Genomic DNA, 12,545 nt, shown 5'->3' on the forward strand with positions numbered 1-12,545 from the left:
AGCTTTGCTTCTGTATCTATTAGAATTTCTGCTAAGGTGCATCTTATTTACATGATCTAAGAGTATCTAGACTTAGGGGACAGCTAAGAAGAACATCCTGGAACTTAGTTTTAGAAAATTTAGATCTTTTGATTTTTCTTAACCTTAATTTACAGATAGGCTTTCTTTTCTAGATTTTCGTAAAGCTTAAAAAATTATTACTACGCTATATTATATATATAGTATACCAAGATATATCCAGAGTATATTATTTATACTTAAATACATATTTATTCCACAATCAAACATCTAGACCTATACTTTATATTCGGCTCTAGAAAAGTAGGTGGAGCCTTAGCTTTGAAAGAAAAACTCTCTATAGTCTCTTTGTATTTGACCGCAGTTGAGCCCGAGAAACCGACCGTCTCCTCTTGCACGCTGTAGCCTCAAGTGACCTCCTAGTAATGCAGGTATTATCTAGGCTTTTCGTATATAGTTTCTAACAAGATTACGTAACTTTAAGGAGCAGGAGATACACTTAGTTACGAGAGACTATCTGTTGTAAGAAATTCCCTTCCTCACACTTGAGGCATATAACGTTCCGGGCAACTCGGCTCTATACGTTAGGACAGAGTAAGTGGCTGTGGCTCTACAGCCAGCCGCAACTAGGGAGCCACCTTTTAGGTTTTGTCCTGTGATATTATTCAAAATTATTTTCTTACCCAAGCTTATATATTAGTTATAACTTCAAGCGTTTCTTCGCTACCATGCCACACACTTGGGAGGGAGACATATAAGCAGCACGTCAACATCCAACCTATTCGTGCCTCCACGTTTCCGAATATTTTCTCATGAATGTCTCATTTCTAACCTCGTATCTAAATAGAAAGCCCTCAACAATCATGCATCCAGACTATAGCGATATTGTCAAGGAGCTCCGTGACGAGCTGCTTTGGGAGGAAAATGACCTTGAGCAGGCCGTCAAGAACGCTCGCAAATGGGACATCCCCGAGCTAGACAAGTACGGCATCATCTCAGCTAAAGGATTCCTCGACTTTGCCGACTGGTTGGTCAAAGGCTGGGTCCCTACCGAATCGACCCAGGGCCGGGACATCTACTACATTCTTTGTATTTTTTATTTTGTCCTTTCCCAGAAGCCATTAGGCGGCCGTCAGACCAAAATCCACCCGCTTAGCATCGACCAGCCAATGAAACCTCTCTCTGAATGGGTAGTAAACTTCTCCAAGGTGGTCGGACAGAGAATGGACGAAGAAGGATCTATCAACGAGGCTTCTATAACAACATTTCGGAATTCTCCGCTTTTCCGTGTTTTTGAGTCCGAGAAGCACGCCAAGGGCTGGACGACTTTCAACAAGTTCTTCTACCGAGAACTTAACGAGGGTCGTAAAATTGATGGGCCCGAGGACGATAAGATCGTCGTGTTCCCTGCTGATTCCACTTTCACTGGCGCATATGGCATCAACGAGGACTCCGAGGTTGTTCTCAAGGAGGAAGAGTGGAGAGAGGTGAAAGAAGAGGTGATTCTAAAGAATGTACCATGGAAAGTGGCAGATCTTCTGGGAAAACATGGCAGCGAGTCGGTTCCTTCTGAACCAGGTTCTAAAAGCCCCCCACCCACCTATGGAGATCTCTTTAAAGGCGGAATCTGGACTCACGCCTACTTGAATGTGTTTGACTACCATCGTCAGCATGCCCCTGTGTCGGGGACAGTGGAAGTCGTCGATGTCATTCCTGGCACAGCCTACCTCGAGGTGCTGGTCAAGACAGACGAGCAGGTTGGCCACAATTATTTGGAGCCCTCTCGCCGGATTGCTGAGGGACAAAAGAATCCCTCCGGCATTAACACGCTTGATATGCCAGACACTCCAGGCTATCAGTTTCTTCAAACGCGAGGATTGGTAATCATCAAAAATGACAACCTAGGCAGAGTTGCCGTCTTGCCTATTGGTATGGCTACAGTCTCTTCTGTTGTTATGAAGGAGGGTCTGAAGCCTGGCGCCAAGATCAAAAAGGGAGATGAGATTTCTCACTTTCAATTTGGCGGCTCGGACTGTGTTGTCATGTTTGAGAAAAAGGCGAGAGTTTCAGGTTTTCCCGACTCTGACCCGGCTTCTCGTGAGCATTTCTTCTATGGCGAAAAATTATGCAGAGCTTACTACAAAAAGCTGCAGCCTATTTAAAGCTTTGAATCTTGATGAGGAACTTTTATTTCTCTTTGGACAATTCGCTAGGTAGATTTAGGAGAGAATAAGGGCTGGACTGCAAAGAAGTCCCACTAGCTGTTCAACACTAACTAGTGCTACTTAAATAAGTACCAGACTTGACAGTTTATTGTTTTTGGACATGTGAATAACGTATTCGTTCAAGATCAAGTTGCTCATTCAGAGGCCCAACAATGGGGCCTCACCGTCAGAACCGTCCAGTCTGGTCGACCTAATTCCCCACGTGAATTGCTCGGCGGGCTCCCTGTTTTGGCTAGGCGCGCTAACCCCCCTCAGTAGATAAGTATTTATTATATTTAAACTCTTCTTATATTTTAAAGAGATAATTAAGAATAAAATATATTTACGTAATATAAAATATATTTATATATTATAAAATATATTTATTTAATATAAAATATATTTATATATTATAAAATATATTTATTTAATGTAAAATATATTTATATATTACAAAATATATTTACTTATTATAAAATATATAATAATATATTATAATATATAACCTAATATTTAGGTACCTGGTGGTGCGTGAGCGCGCCTATCAAAACAGCTGAGCCCGTGCGCCGAGCAATCCCCCACCGCCCTCCTGGACCTATTGACACCAGACAGGACCAATCGATCAGCGTTAGCGCGCGGTTACTGCCTAAACTACTACATATGTAGGTAGTGAGATGCAATTCCTGCATTCCAGTTTCATGACGCTTCCATGTCTCTACCATCCATTCGATTGTTTGCAGAGGGCATCTATATCAGACTTACCGCCGCACCGAAAAAGCAAGCCCCTGGTTTCATCAGCCGCTGTGATGGACGAACTGGAAAAGGACGCGACAAATGCCAACGGTATAAAACGTCAGTGTCTGGATGATCGAAATACTATCGACCACCGAATCGCCCACTGGGTGAAGGAGGGCTCTTGGCCAAAAGAAGACCCTGTACAGGAAGTACAAGGGCAGGGAGACAACACGAACCGGCACCGGCTTGAACGTGTGCGCGCAAGGCCAAGGTCGACTAGCCGCAAACGATCCGAGCCGGGTGCTTCCACGTCGTCCATAGCGGCGAGCGAGCCTAAGTCGAGAGACGAGAAGAGCGCGCCATACAGAGACGTTCGCTATGAGTTCAATCTTGAGAAAGTGGGAGTATTAATGAAGGACTCTGAACAAGGCATAACCCAGAAAAGCCGTGAACTCTGCAAAAAGCTGCTCGAGCAAAAGCAGCTACCACCAATAGATTCGCTCTTCCGCGATGATTTATTCGACGAGACGTGTCGGGACCTGCAGACAAGGAACGAGGCAAGAGTACTTCGTGACATTGGTATGTTGCTGGTTCCATCGGCAGAGACGCTAAGAACACTCGGAGACAAATCGCTTGGCAGCTTGATCGAGAGCGTTAATGAGAGCTGGAGCAACTGCATCCCTCTTGACGCCACTCGACTCACTCCCGCTCGGCCACGGCCGGACTATTCTCTCGGGTTCAGACGCGAGGCTTTTACAGAGGAGCAATTACAAAGACTGGAACCATTCATTGGCGATGTCTTCTCCCAGTCATACTTTGCGGCTACATACCGAATGTATTTCCCGTTCTTCGCTAGCGAGGCCAAGTGTGGGCGAGAAGGACTCGACGTCGCCGACCGACAGAATGCCCATAGCATGGCAATTGCGGTAACAGCCGTCGTGGAGCTTTTCAAGGCAGTTGGGCGCGAAAAGGAACTCGATGGCGAGATCCTTGTCTTTTCAGTCTCTCACGATAATGAATCGGTCAGGATTTATGGGTGGTATCCGGCCGTCAGTGTATCCAAAACCACAATGCATCGGCACACGATTCGCAAGTTTAACTTTACCGAGCTCGACGGCCGAGATAAGTGGGCAACAGACACTTTTACCAAGAATGTCTATCGGGTGTATATGCCCGGCTTTCTGGACCTGATTCAATCTGCTGTAGATCAATTGCCGCATGAGTCGGCATGACCTACTCTACAGTATTCGAAGTTGTGTCACACGGAAATGGCCTGTTACACAAGGGCTACGATCACGGGACCTAGGGCAAAGTCCCTCACCGGCGTCTTATATTTATCGACGTCTTCGGTCAATAAGGCCTTAAGGAAAACCAAGGACCTTTGATACCAAAGACTGTTATTAGTTGAACTGAGCTATTGCTCCAAGCCCTCTGTCTGAGCCCTTGTCACATAAGTGGTGTTGAGATGACCCCATAGGAACAGACCCGGGCCCAGCGAGAAGTCACGTCGTTCATCGACCATCTCTCCGTCTATATAATCGCTCACGTCCCAAGCATATGCGCACATGGCCAAACTGGTAAAGCTGGCGCCTTGTTCGGCCGGAAAGGTGCAGTTGTCCGTCAGACAGTCTAGGGTCGACGGTATGCTGACGGAACTGTTGTCCGGCGGCTCCAGGACACCCCAGTAGATAGCTAGCTGCATGCCGGCATCGGGAGCATTGGCGTGTGTCCCCGTAAGCGCTATATTACGCGTGTAGCTGTTTGTTCGTGGGATGCTGGCGACATGGCCAGTGACATGTTCGCAGTGTTTCATCGAGACACTGGCTTGGGGGAATGGGTCGACGGCCAGCGTGGTGAGCGCGAGGAGAGCGCCGAAGCTAGCCAGGTGACTGTCAAAGTACATGCTTTAGCATTAAAATATCATACCGCGGTCGGTATGTAACTTGCGGCTTGGGACCTCCTGTGAAATGCCTACACAGCATCAAAATGGAGCCCTATACTTCTCTACTTGCCTTGTCGAACAAATCTAAGTCAGCGAGGCTGTGTAGCTTCCTATAGAGCTATATCCATTTCAACTGGCTTATTTTTATAATCAATATTAGTAAAACTTGTCACTGCATCAGAAACCATACAGCTCCGGTAGAGTTTGACGGGCAGGGCGAGAGAACCTTTAAACAGCGCCGACAGTATCGACACTATGGCGTTGATTGAAACTGGCATCTTACAGTCCGATAGTAGGGAGTCCTTGTATGCGATCAATATAGACTATGGCTAAAAAGCTGGCTATGCTTATGATCAGAGACAATACCTCCCATTCCATAGGGCGAACTGGTTGTCTGCTCTTGGTTGACTACTGCCAACCTTCTTAGCCGACCCGGTACAGTCGTCGCCATCTTCGGCACTGACGGCTGCGTATTGGCCGCGGTTATCTCGTGTACTTGTGTTGGAAGCAGTCTCGGATTCTGTCGGTATAGGCTTGCGCCGTATGATAGACGGAACTCTAGCTGAAGCCGACGATGTATGGCTGGGCAAGTGGCTCATGATGGTAAAAATGATAGCCGGGCATGGTCAAGCTGGAATGCGACACGTCCTAGCTTCTTTTTCTTCTTTCTTTCTCTCTCCCCGGGCTTTTGTAAGCGGTTGGCTGAGAAGCAGCTACGAGTGCACCACAGGGCACACCAGTCAGCCTCACGCGGCATGGATGCTGCTCTGCTCTACCGAACTGCTGTTTCTAAGAGTACATAGTGCCCCGTGTTACTAATTTGTGCTAGCCAGCTATCAAAATATGCAAGGAAATGGCAGCGGTTACTCAGGATAAAAGCGGCGCTGTGAGGCGCATGGGTACTTCTGAGGCCTCGGACAGCCAAGTACGAATAGTGTCTAGGCAGAATGTGCACTTGCTCGGACGGTATAACCGTAGAGGAAATGGCCAATAAGATATAATACTAGTTGGCTAATGAGCAAGTAATCGCTTATCATGCTGCGATCTGTACATGTGGCCAGGGGTTCTCGGCGGCGGCCAAATGACCGGCTATGCCATGATTTTGGACTATTTTGAAGCTCGTAGGATGATGACTTCATGAAGCTTAGATTACTAATTAAATCTTTTTTTGCGGCTTCGTGTGGCTTATCTTGCCCCGATTGAGTCCTTTCTTTAACCTGGGCATGCCGTTTTGTGATGTGTAGGTACTGCAGGCACGCATCTATTATGAAGAGATGCCCGTTTAAAAGAGGTTTGTTAAACGACTTGGGTCTAATATCAACCCCATTGCCTCCGATAAAGAATACACGTACGGAGTCGTGCATACCTTGGGCGTCTTTTTCACAAATGAGGGATCCGGCTCCAGCACCAGCAGCTTTGCTTACATTTACGACAAGGGCTCAGGTTGGCATCGTATCTAGTTGGACAGGATTGGTATACATAGGTACGCTTTTCACAGCAAAAACTGCGGCTAAACTAGAAGGTATGTAGATCAATAAAAGCAGCCTTATCCCGCACATGTAGCCATCAGAGAGTATGGCCCTTATAGATCTTTCTTGGCGCACTGAGCAAGCGCGTCGAGGTCCCAGAAAGTCACCTCCGCTTTTCCAACACACGCCTTTGCATTCTCTATGCATTGGTTCAGTTTGCCCGGCTCATCTTGGCTAGCACAGACTTGCATTCTGTCAACGCATCGAAGGAGCTCGTCGGTTGTCTTGTAGGGTTCGGCTGCAGCTATACAGGGAGGCGCTGCAGCCATACAGGCATCCGCATCGTTCATGAAACGGGTACAATGCAACTCAACCTGCTCCTTGGCCTTGGCTATTCTCTGGGCTTCAGGGCTCAGAGGCTCGGGAATAGTATAACCAGATTCTCCAAGGTTTTCGTTGATAAAGGTGATGTAACGGCTGACTCTGGTATACACCGAGGGGGACAGGTTGCAATAGTAGAAGTGTTTTTCAGTTGCATCCTTGATAACAAATGACGCAACGCCGATGAGTTGTCCTGTTTCTCGGTCGATAAGAGGACCGCCGCTGTCGCCTTTACATACATTCTTACCATCACCACCGGCGCATACTATGGTATCTACACCCGCACGCGGGTTCAAGTTTGAACAGTGCTGGCGTGCGCGGATAGGAATCACAACCTTGCTTAGTCGATCAGCGCCAATACCAGCCAGGTGGTACTTGGGAGCTGTTTGCGTACCCCTTGTCCTATACGTCAGCGTTGTTCCGACCATGTCCTGCTATACGAAGCACTTACCAGCCCGCGGCAGTTGCGGTGGAATTGATGGCGGGATCTGAGCCGTTCACCGGCAGTTTTGCATAGCTTATAATTGCGCTCGGATCGATTGGATCTAACAACTTCAATATGCCAATATCATGCCAAGGAGATTCGCCATCTGTGTAGTCGGGGTGAATCTTGGCAGATGCAACCTTTGCATCCACTCCGCCCGTGTAGCTGTTCTGGATCCGTGTAATTAGCTCTGCATCACTCCTAGCAGCCAAGGCAGTAGTTTGCCAAGTGGAAGCAACATTGAAAGTACGTACCAGTGTTCCTGCCTTTACCGAGTATGCTCCGGTGATGCAATGGGCAGCGGTAAGAACAGTAGTGCTATCTAGCAAACTTCCTCCGCAGAACGGATGATCCCTGTTACTGAGGATGCTGACGATGAATGGAAATTCACCATATTCTGCGTCTTTTCCGCCAATAATCCTCTTGTTAATATTCGCTGCCGATGCTGAAGCAGCACAAAGCGCGATTGTTAACGTAGTAGCAACCTTGCGTACCATTGTCAGTCTGGAGTTGTTGCTGGATTGGAAATAATAGATTTATAGAAGAGAAACACGCGAGATGGCACAGGCAAGCAGTTACTACCGAGGAACCGGAACGCAGCGATTTGGACGGGCAGCCTTGCCTATTTATCCTCGGCAGATATGTACATGGAGATGGTAAGGATAGAAGCAGCTTTCGCGATGCGCAAATTGGCCAAGAATTGGCGACTCATGAGCGTGATCCATGATTCCCACGCGTCGCTGGCTCGGACTTGAGCGTCTCGTAAACAAGCAAGACGTCTTTCTGTAATCTTGAGGGGAATGCTGATAGATACGTGGGCAGCCGAAGGGACCAAATCCCCGAGTCATACAATCACGACTCCCCCCCTGAATGATAAAACACATTAGTATAACGTAGGTGTATGGCGAGTTAGCTACGCCATCATCTGGGTGGGACCATCTTCATTTAATTATTGACTTGTTTCTCCACCAAAAATTATGCAATCTTTTAATAAAGAGAGTCGAACCATCTCGGCCGCTCGGGCTATTTAACAAAACCACCAACCTCGTATCCAAGCCGCTACAACGCTCTATATGGTGAAGGTATTCATTAGATGATACGATTACATAATCCTTTCACACTCCTATAACCGTCCCGACCAATACATGAAAGGTTCTCCAGTCTCCAGAGCCATAGCCAACTCTATATTTTAGCGCCAGTTTGATTGCACTCTCTGGCCAATTCATCACGTAGTTAAAGGAATAGAGGATGACGCCTTTGTGACAGTATTCACACCGTACCTGTAGCGGACCTCAAGACCACAACCCTGGTATTAAATCAAGTGGCACGGGGACACTGTGAAATTGAATAATCCCTGTACGCTATAATGAACTGTTTCCACAAGGGAATAAGGCGCAGATGCGACATTCCGCGGCTTATGGGCCTGGTGTTACCTTCAGGGGTATTGGTCCTATATACACCGGATTTATAAGCATTGAATGCCGCCAGGACTCCAACAACATCCCTGACAAGGGCCTGCAAATTAGAAACCGTTTCTTGAAAGAAGGCGGTTGCGCTCGCCTATTGGCACCACGGTAATGCCGGATTCCCAAGTAGCCAAAGACAAGTTTGATTCGCAGACGCCTCAAAATTCCAACAACGACTATGCATTCTCGGAAATCACAACTATTTAAGGCAGACCTTGTCACTTTACTCGACCCGATGCTCACGGCAATTTTGTGAGACTTTGGATCGTTATTTCCAGTAAGCCGGCCTATCTTGACACGGTTGGCTTGCAATGTCCGAGCATGCTCACCAGAGCCTCGTGTTAAAAAAAGATGGGTACAGCCTTGATATGGCGTCTCCATGAAATAAAAATAACTGCAGAGGTGGAATTCACGACGTCTTGTAGGGTCGATGGTTACGACGACGTCGACGACCTCGCGCCTGACTCAGAATTGTAATTGGAACAGGCCTCTATATTTCCGGAGAGTGCACCTGTGTCTGCCATGAGTTCCTGATTACTGGCGTCGCCGACGACTTGCTTATTAGATGAAGCTGAACTTGATCCAAGATCTAATAAGCTATAATTCATTCTTTCCAACTGAAAGATCAGACTAACTGGTTTTATAGCCGCAATAACGCTGTACAGCTTGAAATTGAAACCGCGGCGTATTATGAATTTATGCCCTGATGAGGCATATACGGAGGCACTTCTAGCATGAGATGCTTTGCGTGCATGGGTTAGATGAGCTTTACTGTGGCGGCTACATATGTAGCCCTTATGGCATTAAACCAGACGAAAAACGCTTGCTGTGCGAGAGCCCTGGGGCTTCATCGGCGGTCTTGTTTCTGGAAGAGTTACTCTGTATGTCTTGCAAATCAGTCGAAGCATCATGCGGACCCGATAAGGCTGCATTTAGCAGGGCTGGTAGGCTTCGGGTCCTTGTAGATTGGGCAGCAGAAACTGTTCACCAGTTGTGGTGGATTATCGAACTTTGCTAGGGAAGAAGGCCCTGCAGACCAGGATTTGAATCTTTTGACGATACTTCGTACTAGATGTGAGCTAGCTGAGTATTCCCGGCGCCGTATTAGGAAAACCCTGAGAGGAACTTGTTGGCGGATGTGCACTCAAGTACGCCCCTTCAAAACCCCCCACCACATCCCATTTACAGTCTGGTGCGGATATGAGTATTCGACCACCCAGCGGCGTTGATTGACTTCCAAAGGGCCCACCTTGCGCACCATTTCGTCGATATACTCGGCTCGGGCCGCAAGCGGAGATTTCAAGGGTCCAACTCATTGGGGATTACCGGACATGTGTGAGAAGTTTCGATCGGCACAGGTCTCCCAAGACGTCTTCCTTGACACAAAGGCTACCCATCCGACACTTCAAACATAACATGGCCCTTTTATTCTCGGTCAGCTTGCAGGTGGCATTGCGTGTTAGCCGCAAGGCGGATTTGTAGCGGGGGGTGGTAGTTATCATTAACATGAAGAAAGTGTAGAGCGAATGCGCCTGTCGCGGAGTTGACCTTTAAGGTGGTGATGAGCCTGCAAGCCAGGGTGTCGTGGCCCTGCCATCGTAGCTGAGGAGTGAGACAGAGCCCGATCAGGGAGGGAAGCACAGCCCAGATAGTAGCCGCGGGATTGTCAAGAAGATGGCGAGTCTCAGACAAAAGGTGGCCGAGCGTACGAGGTTTGGGTATCCGGCCCAATAACAGAAATAACCGGGCTTAGCCAAGCCACACTCACCATCATCACAATTGAGCTGTCAGACACTGCTGCCCTATCGGCAAATGCAACAAGGCAGCACAATAGAAGCAAGGCTGTAGAAAGGCTCGGCACCTGTCTGGACCGACTCTTGGAACGTCCAATGTGATGATGCTGTTGCCCTGTCAGAGTCACATTTCTGATATATATAGGACACGATTCGACTCTGCTTCTTGTTTTCCTCTTGTTTTTTTATTTATTTTCCTACTATCTTGTTTTCTCTTCTTTCTCTTTAAAGGAATCTGTATGGCTTACACCTCCGGCGTGTAAATATTCCAGTCCAATTTAATGCCCCTGCTGAGCTGCCATGGCAGGCCCCAAAGACGGTGACACGGTTGATGTCGCGTATACAACATGTCCTATGACGGCAACAGAGAAGACTCAGAGCCCGGCTGCACATGATTCCGCCGTTGTCAAGAAGCCAGTCTCTCCGTGGACCCGGCTGGGGATGGCCAGCATGCTCCTGGACCTTGTCTCCCCGGCCGCCATATCCGTGGGTGAGGCGCAGCATGTCCGCACAATCGGAAGCAACGATACCGCTGGTAGTCCGTGGACCATGGTCGGTAACGGGACTGATGCCCCCGTCCTACGGGTGACGGCCTGCATGGCCAACCTCGGCGTGGACACCTTCATCGCGGACCTGCACAGCAACTGGGACGGGCTGGAGCCCCCCGTGTCCTGGGACTTGTCCGCGGAGCGCTACAACCAGCACCACGGCCGCGCGCGCTCAGCTGGGTGCCGTCCTTCCCCGACAGCCGCTAGACCGCCGGGGCGTGATGGCTCTCAGGCCTCGTTCGGACTGGCAATCCTTCCTCCCTAAATACGAGCTGCCGTCCAACATCTCTTCCATCGTCAACTTCACCGTGCTCCCCCCAGGCGGCGTCTGGACCTTCACGCGGGCTCTTGCCAGCAGCTTACAGAACCCGCAAAGCACCGACTTCACTTCGGTGCATAGCAACCAGACCGCAGACCGGGGTGTTATCCTTTACCGGTACGAAAACAACGCCCACGAGGCGCATTCCAGTTTGTTTCAGGATACTCTAAACCAGACGCAGAGCCCCGCCGTGGCCCTGCAGGCGCTTCTCACACGCATCTGCCAGATGGTCTATTATGAGAAGCTACCGCGACTCAACGAGAGCGGGCATGCCGAAACTGCCTTTTCACACGTTACCGTGCTTCCCACTCGTTGGACCGGGTTTGGGGTCGGCATGGGCTTGCACTAACAGCTAAATATCCCGCTTGAAATATACCAAGTTCTATATTATTTAGTTTGATTGCATCTCTTTCCGTGGCCAGGTTAGTCTGTTGTGCGCAATTCGCGCTTGATTAGAGCAGGCACACCAGGGTATGAGTCTTGAAGTGACCTGAGAAGTAGTTGGTGGTTCTGTGATATTCTACTCAACATCTTGGTGTCCTTGTATATATTTTCCTTCTTTCTCTCCATTATTAGACATCATGTCCTCTGTTGTAATGCCCAGCGTCGTCATCACACACATGACTGGCAAAAGTCTTGGAGAACAGACATCTAGGACACTGACTATTGTTGGCCATGGTTTCTTCAGACACTGTGGCAAAATGATGAATAATGCGAGATTCCGAATCGCCACCGCAGATAGAACACGCATGTAATATTGCCATAAAGGCACGAGCCGGACCTTAAACATGACGATAGTTACACGAAGGCTTGAGATCTCTAGTAGAGGGTTTGACCTCTAAGCTTACTTGCTTCCTGGTATTTAATATAAATAAGGGTCATCTGCCCTTAAGCTACGGGTAGTATATAAATAGTCCACGAAGAATCTTGATGGGTTAAAAACAAAGTTGCAACGTCTATCAAGAGTCATTCGTATCGGCTCATTCACATTGGTATATCCGTGGTCTGGTAACCACGAGGCTATGTTGTCCGACTATATTCTCAGTAAAGCGTGTGGTAGCTGCTGGCTTTATAAGCCGGCTAGATACTCATCGTCGAGCAAAGGTTATATTCTATTCGCTGTACCGGCAATAGCGGTTAAACGAGCAGCTTCTCGTGGCAGGTAGCGCCTGCAAAACATGTGAAC

The 12,545-nt window shown here is 48.3% G+C and overlaps 5 protein-coding genes across 5 annotated transcripts; 3 read left to right on the forward strand and 2 right to left on the reverse strand.

Annotated features, from left to right (window-relative positions):
- Nucleotides 1-881: 881 nt before the first annotated feature.
- psd (Phosphatidylserine decarboxylase proenzyme) lies at nt 882-2,180 on the forward strand (the record flags this gene model as incomplete). Its single annotated transcript, XM_014692427.1, has 1 exon — nt 882-2,180. The coding sequence occupies one exon, from the start codon at nt 882-884 to the stop codon at nt 2,178-2,180; it is 1,299 nt and encodes a 432-aa protein (XP_014547913.1).
- Nucleotides 2,181-3,028: 848 nt separating this feature from the next.
- Nucleotides 3,029-4,189, forward strand: G6M90_00g026740 (uncharacterized protein; the record flags this gene model as incomplete). The annotated part of the gene is made up of 1 exon (XM_014692426.1): nt 3,029-4,189. The coding sequence occupies one exon, from the start codon at nt 3,029-3,031 to the stop codon at nt 4,187-4,189; it is 1,161 nt and encodes a 386-aa protein (XP_014547912.1).
- Nucleotides 4,190-4,371: 182 nt separating this feature from the next.
- Nucleotides 4,372-5,498, reverse strand: G6M90_00g026750 (uncharacterized protein; the record flags this gene model as incomplete). Its single annotated transcript, XM_014692425.2, has 2 exons — nt 4,372-4,846; nt 5,266-5,498. 2 exons carry the CDS (start codon nt 5,496-5,498, stop codon nt 4,372-4,374), a joined length of 708 nt encoding a protein of 235 aa, XP_014547911.2.
- Nucleotides 5,499-6,481: 983 nt separating this feature from the next.
- TRYP_1 (Trypsin) lies at nt 6,482-7,730 on the reverse strand (the record flags this gene model as incomplete). The annotated part of the gene is made up of 3 exons (XM_014692424.1): nt 6,482-7,151; nt 7,201-7,403; nt 7,488-7,730. 3 exons carry the CDS (start codon nt 7,728-7,730, stop codon nt 6,482-6,484), a joined length of 1,116 nt encoding a protein of 371 aa, XP_014547910.1.
- Nucleotides 7,731-10,792: 3,062 nt separating this feature from the next.
- Nucleotides 10,793-11,708, forward strand: G6M90_00g026770 (uncharacterized protein; the record flags this gene model as incomplete). Its single annotated transcript, XM_014692423.1, has 2 exons — nt 10,793-11,220; nt 11,273-11,708. The coding sequence occupies 2 exons, from the start codon at nt 10,793-10,795 to the stop codon at nt 11,706-11,708; spliced, it is 864 nt and encodes a 287-aa protein (XP_014547909.1).
- Between the last annotated feature and the right edge of the window lie 837 nt (nt 11,709-12,545).

This window comes from Metarhizium brunneum, chromosome 1 (assembly GCF_013426205.1).
Source record: "Metarhizium brunneum chromosome 1, complete sequence".
Taxonomy (NCBI): domain Eukaryota; kingdom Fungi; phylum Ascomycota; class Sordariomycetes; order Hypocreales; family Clavicipitaceae; genus Metarhizium; species Metarhizium brunneum.